The sequence below is a fragment of the Anolis carolinensis genome, chromosome 6, assembly GCF_035594765.1.
Source record: "Anolis carolinensis isolate JA03-04 chromosome 6, rAnoCar3.1.pri, whole genome shotgun sequence".
NCBI lineage: Eukaryota > Metazoa > Chordata > Lepidosauria > Squamata > Dactyloidae > Anolis > Anolis carolinensis.
In genome coordinates this window covers 89,327,264-89,339,298 of record NC_085846.1, presented here as the reverse complement: position 1 = coordinate 89,339,298, position 12,035 = coordinate 89,327,264, and the positions used below count along the sequence as shown (strand labels likewise).

The following is a 12,035-nucleotide window of genomic DNA, read 5'->3' as shown; positions in this document are numbered from 1 at the left end:
GTACCACAATTAAACTGAGTAACACTTCAAATATAATAAGGGAACATTCTGCTCCTTTTGTGACTAGTGAACAAATTCTGCCAAGAAAAACCCATGACAGGTTCACCTTAGGGTTGTCATACATCACAAATTATTTCAGGGCATATAACAACAATAACAATGAAAACAACAATATGATTACGAGAAGAGTGTTTTCATTACTAAAGTGTGTTTTGAACCAGAAGCCAACAGATTCTAGTTTTCATCCCCCCCTCCCAAATAAAATATTTTAAGAGGAAACTGCCTTGCATACCACTTTGTGGTAGAAGTTGGATATAAACTGATAACTACTGGTATTTTAGTTGACAATAATGAGAAAGGAAATAGTTTTCTATAATATGACAATGGGATTTGAGTCTGTAAGGTAAAGATTTTCCCGTGACATTAAGTCTTAGTCATGTCCGACTCTCATGTGGCTGGCATGACTGCATGGAGCATTATCTTTCCACCAGAGTGGTAACTATTGACCTACTCACATTTGTATGTTTGGGAACAGCTAGGTTGGCAGAAGCTGGGGCTAACAGCAGGAGATCACCCCGCTCTCCGGATTCGAATGGCTGACCTTTCGGTCAGGAAGTTTTGCAGCTCAGCGGTTTAATCCACTGCGCCACCATCTCCCCAGTGTAATTATAACTAATTATTACTTTAAAATGATCACTTGCATAGTTTTGTGAAAGGTAATTTAATCCAAGCTGTGATCCTTAACACCTCACATATATACTATTTACTTCTTAAGTAAGTAGTTCAACTAATTGCTAAAGGATGATTGTTGAATAGTTTCGTAGGCCATGGAAATACAACAAGATTTAACAAAGTCTGAATAATAACTCCAAGAATGAGAGCAACGTGAGCATTGTGTCAGGGATAGTCTATTTATTTATGGTGCACTTTTCTATGTAAATAAATAATACTTTTAAAAATCTTTAAAAATAATATCACATATTGTATGATGTATGGTGGATAGCAAAACAGATCTTCAAAGCCATTCTTCTGCACTTAGTTTTCCTAGTATATGAATTCAGCGTAAAGAAAAAGACTTTAAAAAATGATAAAAAGCATCTACAATAAAGTGATGTCTAAGACCACATGGACTCTTATGGGGAATGAAGAGTTTATTATCAGACATCCAAGCAATTAAATAAGAAATCCAGCACTTCACATAGATACTCCCAACAGCTGTTCTCAAAACATTCACCGATGCACAGATATTCCCCTCTAATCCCCCCGTCTAAGCCTTGCAACCACACAGAGCTTTGTAGAGTCAGCACAAATCAATGTATCTCATTTAATTAATGCTAAAGGGGAAAATAATCTCACACTAATAAGGCAGCAGACAAACCATCCTGGACTGGTTGACTGTGCCCGAGGTCTTAAAAAATAAACCAACATGAATTAAGAAGTGCATCATGACCTATATAAAAAATGTTAAATCTTTGTTGCATCAGAATGCAGACTGGGGACGAGTTACAGGAGGAGGCGGTCATAATCCTCAATGGCCCTATTATATAGCACAGCCTTGAATTACCATGGTAAAAGGGATTCTGGCATCCCTTGCTTCCAGAAAATGGAGCTGGCTGTGGGGTATTTTGAATAGATTTTTACTGCCATACAATTGCAGTCAGCTGCAGAGGTGGAAATATGCATTCAAAGAAAAAAATGCCTAATATATCAATAACCCATGATATTCTAATTACCATGTATTATGTACGAAATGGAAGGGATATGTGAAGTACTTTTGTGAGTAACAATTATTTTAGCATGAGGTTCCATGCTTCAGATGCAGGCAAGAAGCAAACTGAAATCTTGAAAAGATGAGCTAAAGGAGTGGGATGATCATAATGAAAGCTCGTGACAAAATAATCAGAAAGTTTCAAAGGTGCTGCTTGATGCCTCCATCTCTCTCCCACATCTTACCAAAATGAGGGTTAGGTGGTGGTAGGGAAGTCAACTAATTCATATTTATTTATTACAATATTTATATCCCGCCCTTCTCACCCAATAGGGGACTCAGGATGGCTTACAGAACATACAGAACAATAAACAGATAAATACTGCCGCCACTCGTATATACAATACATGACATTGATATTCAAGAAAAAATATAACTATACTACTGTATTTCCCCTCCTTTACTTGTGTGTCGGAAGGACTGCTGCCCCCCCTCCCCGCTTTCATTCCTTCTTTCTCTTTCCCTCCCTCATACCATTTCTTCTATCTCTTTTCTTCCTGCCCTCCTTTTTCTTTCCCACTCTCTCTCTCCCATTCTCCATTTCTCTCTTTACGTTATTTTTCTCTTTTCTTCCTTTATTCCCCTCCCTTTCTCCAGCTCTATGTAATCATAGATTTGGAAGTGACCTCATGGGCCATCCAGTCCACCCCCCACCAAGAAGCAGGAAAATCACATTCAAAGCACCCCCAATAGATGGCCATCCAGCCTCTGTTTAAAAGCCTACAAAGAAGGAGCCTCCACAACACTCTGGGGCAGAGAGTTCCAGTGCCGAACAGTTCTCACAATGAGGAAGTTATTCCTAAAGTTCAGATGGAATCTCCTTTCCTGTAGTTTGAAGCCATTGTTCCATGTCCTAGTCTCCAGGGCAGCAGAAAGCAAGTTTGCTTCCTCCTCCCTATGACTTCCCCTCACATATCTATACATGGCTATCATGTCTCCTCTCAGCCTTCTCTTCTGCAGGCTAAACATGCCCAGCTCTTTAAACCACTCCTAGAATCATAGAATAGTAGAGTTGGAAGAGACCACATGGGCCATCCAGTCTAACCCCCTGCTAAGAAGCAGGAAATCGCATTCAAAGCACCCCCGACAGATGGCCATCCAGCCTCTGCTTAAAAGCCTCCAAAGAAGGAGCCTCCACCACGGCCCCGGGGAGAGAGTTCAACTGTCGAACAGCTCTCACTGTGAGGAAGTTCTTCCTGATGTTCAAGTGGAATCTCCTTTCCTGTAGTTTGAAGCCATTGTTCCGTGTCCTAGTCTGCAGGGCAGCAGAAAACAAGCTCCCTCCCTCCTCTCTTTGACTTCCCTTCACGTATTTGTACATGGCTATCATGTCTCCTCTCAGCCTTCTCTTCTGCAGGCTAAACATGCCCAGCTCTTTAAGCCGCTCCTCATAGGACATGTTCTCCAGACCCTTGATCATTTTAGTTGTCCTCCTCTGGACACATTCCAGCTTGTTAACATCTCCCTTAAATTGCGGTGCCCAGAATTGGATGCAGTATTCCAGGTGAGATTTGACCAAGGTAGAATAGAATTTGACTTCCCTGTATCTAGACACGATACTCCTATTTATGCAGGACAAAATCTCATTGGCTTTTTAAGCTGTTGCATGACATTTTTGGCTCATGTTTAATTTCTTGTCCATGAGGACTCCAAGATCTTTTTCACACATACAGCTATCGAGCCAGGTGTTGTAGCCCAGCCTCCATCTGAGCTGTCAGGTGAGCCTGAGGTTGGGCCTGTTCAGTCTATGATTGTCCCTGTACCTGTTTTGTCAGAGACTGAGATTTCTGTTCCTATGCAGCCAGAGTTTGTAGAGCCTGAGATTCCTGTGAGGCTTGAATGGCATCTGAAGAAATAAATTACAGACTAATGTTCATTAAAAAAAACGAATGACTAAAACTGGTGGAAAATACACAAAGGCATATTTTAGTTAGTGAGGAAAATGCATAGATTAAGTAAATTGCACATATAAATGTACATAGGGAAGATGTGTTAAAACACTGTGTGAATTTTAGAACAAGAAGGAAACAAAAAAAATCTTATAACTAACCATGAAATAAAGACAGAAGGAAAATACAAATGTGTTCAGGAACAATTTCATGAAACTGAGACAGGACGATTTTCACATCCTTATTTATTCCTATTGTGCTTGATTCCTTAGACAAGCAATATGAACTGCTTCCAATGTACTAAGATTTGCCTTGTGATACTGCAAAACAGTAATTCTATCAGCCCACTGCCCATGCTCTGGCTAATCTGCAATGTGGAATAGATGACTTTTTGTTTTGTAGCACTTTCATAGCTGTTTACACAAATAATAATCCTTTAAAAGACACTGGACCAGTCTTGCTCTGTTAGACTCAAGGTCTTTTTGTTTGTTTGTTTTATGTTTCCCATGGACTGGGACCTCTCAATTCACAGCTTTCTTTATATAAAACTTAAGCTTTACATGAAATCCTCCAAGGTTTTGTAGCAGACTGGTTTAGGAAATCCAACCAAAGGAACCTCATTTAGACTTGTGAAAATTATCTGGAAGATCATAGACAATGACTTGCTGTGGTATAACAGCACTCATAACTGGTTCAAAACAAGACTTAATGCAGTCTACTGGGGGGAGAGCTATACGCTTCATTTAGAATGAAACCCTAAGGATAAGAATAGATGGAATAGTACAATCTCAGGGCTCTGTTTCAACAAAACCTTTACCAGCAGGCTAGAAGTATCAGCAGAGGCAATTTTCAGTTTCCAACCCTTTCATGATGCATGTTCACAACTTTTATTGGGAAAAATAATGAAGGATTCTCACTTCTAATAACCACTGCCAAACAAGCCCTGAAAGATCCCCACAGATATAAGACTGAGTGAACTAAAAACCTTGTCGCCTGGCACCGAAAAGGCCACAATATCACACAAGGCAATTTTATCTCTCCTCCTCAGACCCCCTGAGATCTTATGGTATAGATAGGTAATTAAAGTGGAACAACTGCACTATAACAAGTGGGATGTGGCTTGGAGCTGGTACATTGGATAAAATTCAAGTATAAGAGAAGCTGGCAGAACATTAACAAGTGCAGAATGTTTGAACTATAGCTTCCAGAATTCCACATAATGTTGCCATGGTAGTTAAACTGGAATAATAGTGCTGTAACAGTACAGTCGATGAAGCTATTTGTGAGCATATAAAGTGTTATCTTTCAGAACACATAAGTAGCTCTCAAAAAGGAAACTGGAGTTTTAAAAAGAGGGAGATCCATAAAGCTCTTGAAGTCAATGTCAGTTCCCTTCCTTAACACTTTTTCAAGTCTAGTGTTTAGAAGGCAACCTAAGCTACTACTAAAATGGTCACTGAAATATCTCTGCAAAGAAGTTTATGTAGAAAGTACAGTAGAGTCTCACTTTTCCAACATAAACGGGCCGGCAGAACGTTGGATAAGCGAATATGTTGGATAATAAGGAGAGATTAAGGAGAAGCCTATTAAACATCAAATTAGGTTATGATTTTACAAATTAAGCACCCAAACATCATGTTAGACAACAAATTTGACAGAAAAAGTAGTTCAGTATGCAGTAATGCTACGTAGTAAATACTGTATTTACGAATTTAGCACGAAAATATCACGATGTATTGAAAACATTGACTACAAAAATGTGTTGGATAATCCAGAACGTTGGATAAGCGAGTGTTGGATAAGTGAGACTCTACTGTATTTATTAAAAATGGTGAGCACTTCTGTTCTCCGCCTCAAGCATCCAAAATACCCTCCCCCTAACATTGCCGTAAATATTTATTTACCACATTTGTACCCCGCCCTTCTCACCCTGAAGGGGACTCAGCGCAGCCTTACAAAGGCAACAATTCAATGCCATATAGATAGGTATCAATAAAATAAGCAAATATATTAAAATCCAACAGTTAAAAAGAAGGTGATGAAGGAGGGAGGGTGCCCTTTCTTTCTCTGATTGGGGCAAGGGGGGTTAATGGTGTGGGAGCCCTTCTCACCTCTCACTCTTATCACAGGATCCTTATTCCAGTATTGACCTATATATAAATTGACACCCGTTTTGGGAGACACTCCTTGCCATTTCCCCCGACTTATGCATGAGTATATACAGTTTATTGATAGCACTATATTCTGTACAAGACTGCTATGATTTCACAATGAAGTATGAACACAAACACAGTTTTTAAATGTACCAGTAATCCCCAGAGATGTAATCCAGACACTTAAAAGTAGACTTACTGAAATCAACAGTTTAGTAACAGTGAGTAATAATTAGTAAGAGTTTGCAAATGCCAATGATTTTAATGAACCTACTATGACTATATATACACACAACTATACTCTATGTATATTTCTGTGTGTATAAATAAACTCACACACAAATCTGGCTGTAAAACACCTGAAAAGGATAAGGCATTATCCCAGTATGTTGAAAAAATTTATTCTACCTGCACTAACCCTGAACACTTGGATAACGTAATAACACATTTTCAAAACATAAATGTCAGCACAGTGCCTTCTGCCCCCAAGCAAAACAAAATTCTCTTTACTTTCCCCATGGTATAAAAAATTTAACTGTCAGGAAGAAAAGGAAAAAGAGAACTGTTTCAAATACCATGACTGTTGCATCGGGCTGTTTCAACGAGTCTGCCGTTTTGATCATAACACGCCATGGCTTGGTAGCGGTAGCCTTGCCCGCACTCTTTGATATCTCCTTGTACTTTCATTCCCAGTAGGACATCCACTTTGCCCTCTGGTAAAATGCAGTCTGACCAGTTCCCCACTGGTTGAGCATTATACTTGTCACATGGGCAGAACTGAGTCTCAATCAGTGGATATTGCTGTGGATTTTTGCATTTCTCCCTCTTCTTACTTTTTCCTGGAAGGGAGTAGGAAAAGCATCAGAGAGAGTTTTCTGACATCTGGCAACAAAGGCAAAAAGAAATATTATTTCATCAAAACTATTTGAACAGATTTTTCATAAATGTATTAACACAAAAGCAAATCCTTCACTCAGAATACCCTAGGCACGACACTTCAGAAGTTTAGTTAAAATGGCACTCTATATAAAATAAGAGAATCAGAATGGCATAGTGATTTTAGCAGTAAACTAGATATTCAGAAGACCAGGCTTCAAATCCCAACTCAGCCAGGAAATCTACTATGTGACTCTGGGCAACTTAAACTCCCCCAACCTCAGAGGAAGGCAATGAAAAAATCTTGCCAAGGAAACTCCATGATAGGTTCACCATAGGCTCATTATAAGTAAAACAAAAATTATGGGCACACAACAACAACAACAAAACCAAAGATATATACATATATACATATACATACACACACACACACACACACACACACACACACATACACACACACACACACAAATCTTGATAGCTAGCAAATTCTGGGAATTGTAGTCCAAAGAAGTAACTTTCTCTAGCTCTGAGCAAATGGAGAGAATAGTCCAACAACTCCTATGTTATGCATATTTGCTAAATCAACTATGGGGTATGTGATATTCCAGTAGAAATGAGGGCGAAACTCAAGCTTCATGTATGACATCCACCCAAATGCTCCTGTTGTGGAATGGAGTCTCAGGTCCATCTTAATGCTGTAACTCTGGTAACAAAGTCAGGTAGTGGGTTGGTTGAGTGAAACACTCTTCTCTTGTTCTCATCCCAGATGCCCTTACACCAAGCAGTGCAAAAAAGCAGGTCTTTGCCTTCTAAACTTTGGAATTGGACAGATATTAAAGATGGGAACTGCCACTAACTTCTAGTCATATCCTGATGTTTAATAAGGCATGTTCAAACCCCATAGAGCTGAGTTTTCCAAATATTTCATGTCAGTGACACACTTTTTAGACATGCATCATTTCATGACACTGTAATTCAGTTTTACTAGCAAACCCCTTATAAGAGATATGAACACATATTTAAATTGCAACAAAAATGTGTGGGAGCACAAAATATCTCATGAAAACCTTTTTCTTAATAATTTTATTTATATTTATAAAACATATATGATTTGCAAGACAGTAATATACATTTCCAAGATTTTTCTCATTTTTTGTTAACATTTGTGTGGCACACTTAGTGCACTAATTTGTCACAACACACACTTTGGAAAGCTCTGTCATAAAAGGTGTATGGGAGCAAAATATGTTTATTTTGTGGAGTGATGGGTGTAGCCCTCCATAGTCTCCTGAGGTGCCAACACAACCCAAGTGTCCCATAGTTGCCCACTCTTGGAAATAGTTCCTGTAGCTTCAAAGGTCATGAGGAAGGGGGTTCAGGTGTTGTAATAAGCAACGCCTGTTTGAGTTTCCTTTTCCGCACCACCATTTAAAAATACAGAACCAGTTTTCAGTTTTTATTCTGGTAACCCTAGCTGTAGGTGACTAGAATTTAATGTAGATTTCATTTCTCTGGGAAGCAACTGATGTAAACCTTTAATATGCGGTGTAACGAAGTGTGATTTTTTATTTACAGATGCCATGTTTAACTGTGTTTTAAAAAAGGTTAATATTTTAGTTACTCTGCTCTCATGAGTGGTTGCCATGGAGAAGGGGGCGGAGCCAACTGGGTTACCTGAAGAGAGAGCAGAATTTGGAGAGAAATTCAGTCAAGCAATCTGTGGTCAGAGAACTACAGGGAAGGTTGATTTTAGTCTGGGCTCTGGTGAAGCTCAGGGAAGGCTGATCCTAAGTTAGGGGATCAGGGATAAAATAAGTTTGGCAACTTATTTTAAGGTAGTCTGTAATCGGATAAATTACAGTGAAGACTGATTCTCAGTTGGAGAATCAGGGAGGCTCAAGAGTTTATTTGAGTCAGTCTAAAATAAGTTTGGTGGCTTATTTTAAGGTAGTCTGTTAGTGGAGAAAGAACTGACGTTTTAAGAAGTTTGGAACACCTCAATATAGTTTTGCAACTGTTCAGTAACATGCCTCAAACAAGAAGAAAAGTTATTGTAACCATTAAGCTGTGCCTGAATAAACTTGTTATTGTTCTCTCAAACATCTCAGTCTCTGTCATCAAGATTTAAGAAGAAGAAAGAAAAACCAAGATTTAAAAGTCTAAGTAGCCAGTGGCTAAATCTTCGAACAGTGGTGGCAAGAGTTGATAATCCCCTTAACATTTGGTGGCAGCATTATAAAACCGCTATAATTTGGTGGCAGCTTTTAACTAATAAAAAATCTTTATATTGGTGGCAGCAGATATAGTAACATCATCCTTCTTTACAAATTGGTGGCAGCGGTGGGATTAAAAAGTTTTCCCCCCTGCCTGAATACTCCACATGCGGCACTCCAAATGCAGGTGAAACAGAATGGCCTTGAATCTATAATAGTGCAAGCTTTTTCATTCCTCTGAGAAGATGTCCTTCCCATTGTAACCAATGAGAAATTCAACATTTCCAGCCCTGTTGTGCACATCTGCCCATGTTTTAAGACTCATGCAAACAAATGGTACTATATATTAGCAACCAAATATAAACCTGTCACAGTTTGATATTCTCTATCTTTTAGTACCAGTCTCATTGTTTTGATAGCTTTAAGTAGTCTTGTGAAAAGCTCTCTTTAAATGCATCATTACTTGAAAAGCATATCACCTCAATCTAAAACCGAAATCAGCGTCTATCTTGTTGCCATTCACTGGTAGCATAAACTGCTGTTGTAATGTTTTCCTTTACTAAGAAATATACAATTTTTATGAGATGTTATGTATCCCAGAAAGACAGTGGATCATTAAAATGTTTAACAGCACACTACAGAGACAGTCAATACAGCATGGGTAATTCTTTGTTTTGCTCAAACTATGAACTCTTCCAATGGCTCATGAATAATTACTTTCCCCAAAGAGGAAGAGAGCCAAATGAGGTAATGCTCAGAATATTTTTAGACCAATTTCTGCTTGGTCTGAGAAAAAAAGGGTCTGAGCAAAAAAGAACTCTCTGTCAAAAATAAATAGTTCATTCTGCACATTTCTTTAATGTTATAGTTTAGATTTTATATACATTTTCCTAGACAATGTTTATTCTAGTACTCAGCCTATCTTCAGAATTAAAAATACTCCTACTGGTATAAATCCTTTGTCTAATTATGACATTACCACTATGATTCAGATGCATTTCATCAATAAAAATGAGAGCTAGCTACTGGCTCAAACTCAAATCCAAGTCCTCCAGTTCTACAATTCTGCAAAAAACTATGCATACTCATTTCTAAAATCTTATTTAGTTCAGTTTGAAGCAGACAAACTGTACATAGGGTTGCAACTCAAGCTATATAACCATGTTTCTGACGTTTTCGTCCTGTAAATGCTCATAATACCTCTTGACCTTCTGATTGTAAAATCGTAGTTGGGAAGTTCCATTCAAATAGTAATGTTCAAATAAGGCCACTGTCATGAAAGATGGCTTGGAACTCATTGTCACAAATATCCAACCCTTCTGTTACAACTGCCTAGCAGATTGCAAACATTACTTTGATCATCTACATGTACAGATGGTGCATAAATCTTTTTTTGTGTCAGTTGTAACTGAAACGCTATTACAATAAATGATAAGGAAAGACTTTATTTTTTCTGAGATCACTGCACTATGTACTATATCTGGGCTGAACTGATAGAGCAGCACTAATGCTTACTGCCACATGTCTCTCCATGGAGACACTGAGAAGAGATTCTCAGATACATATTTTGATGCTACCCTTTGATTATCTGAGGCCACAGGCAGTATTGTTTTGAAATATGGTTATGTCCAATTACTTTAGAGACGGGTTGGGGGTTTGCCTTTGGGGACATCCAACCAACCACACCTACTACAAAATAAAGTTTTCTTGCTTTAAAAAAATCTGGTTTGATCAAACATTCTCTTCATCCCTGTGCTTTGTTGTAGAAGAAAATGTCTGCTTCTTAAGGCTCCTAGAAGGAACAATTTCCCATGGTCAGCTCAAGAAAAACATCCATCAGAAACTGGAGTATAAAAGTGGGGATGTATAGCAAATCCACAAATATAGGCAATAAAAAACAACTCAGGAGAAAGTTTTTCTGTGACATTTTTTGAGACATATTGCTCATATTTCTTACTCAATTTGGGGCAAGAGTTTTGGCTTATTAGACCTCAATCCTACAATTTACCCCGTGTTTAAGTTTCAATTGACCTTGGATGGATCTGGGAGACAAGTTTAAGAATTCACTGTAGGGATTCTACCCCTTCTATGTGATGGGATCAGTCAGAACTAGAGTAGACTCAGGGAAATAAATAGAACTTCAGTAGCTTATGACCATCTAATTCCAATCCTATCAGTAAAATATCATGACTAGCACTAAACAACAGCATCACTTCTAAGTATTTCTCTTGTCATCTTCCAACTCTTACCAATAAGAAAGCGCTTTCTTGTCCTGACTGCTCCACAGTCCCCATTGCAAGAAGAGAACTTTGACCAGTTTGTGAACTGGCAGTCATCCTGGCAAGGGATTTGACATTGCTGTGTTAAAGGTGGTAAAGAGCCTGCATACTTAAGGCATTCGCCAATATCAGCTGGGCCACCATCTTGTTTTCGACAAGTAATAGCTGGAAGCAGAAAAGCGGAAGAAATTATAACTAGTTAGTAGGTCTTCTGTTACATTTGTTACCCGTATTTGATTTAGCACACCAGGCAGTATGTTGAATAATACAGCTCCCCTGAAGAGCCCTGGCATCATAGATTTGTTTTCAAATGTGAGAAAATACAAAACACTGCATATCTCCCACATAATTGCAGTCAGCAATTCATGCAAACAGTACAGCATAGAAATACAATGCAAACCATTACACAAAAGATGGAATAATAACACCTATTATTAAATTCCATCTTCCTATATAATTTAACATCACTATATGGCTAAACCTATAAATAATGGTTTTACTGAAATTTGAATTGATCTGCCCTAGTGCTAAATACACCATAATAATGTTCATACACACTTTTAAAACTCTGGAAAAAAAGCAAAATTTCCTCTTGAGAAGTATATTTCCTTCCTACGAAAGCAGGAAGCTAGAATACTGGACACTGGGAATTCTTTGTAGACAGAATACTACCTTTAACCTTCACAGGGCAGAAAAGGTCTTCTTTCCAACAACAGTAGCATAAAGAAACTTACAATCAACAGAATCAAGGGACATATTTTAAAATAGAAATAAATACCTTTAGAGCTACAAGTTAGGTTCCTCTTGGAGAGAGACTATTGTCTCCTGAGATTTACAGTTCATTTAATATCAAA

At 38.3% G+C, this 12,035-nt stretch overlaps 1 protein-coding gene across 6 annotated transcripts in view; it reads right to left on the bottom strand.

Moving 5' to 3' along the window:
- The window catches only part of thsd7a (thrombospondin type 1 domain containing 7A), a 339,030-nt gene that overhangs the window by 51,079 nt on the left and 275,916 nt on the right, over positions 1 to 12,035 (bottom strand). For all 6 annotated transcript variants that reach the window (XM_062957499.1, XM_062957495.1, XM_062957498.1 and 3 more), the window contains 2 exons: positions 11,152 to 11,346; positions 6,386 to 6,649 (listed from right to left, as the gene is read on the bottom strand). In XM_062957499.1, coding sequence (XP_062813569.1) covers positions 6,386 to 6,649; positions 11,152 to 11,346 — 459 coding nt within the window. The remainder of the gene's footprint in view (positions 1 to 6,385; positions 6,650 to 11,151; positions 11,347 to 12,035) is intronic.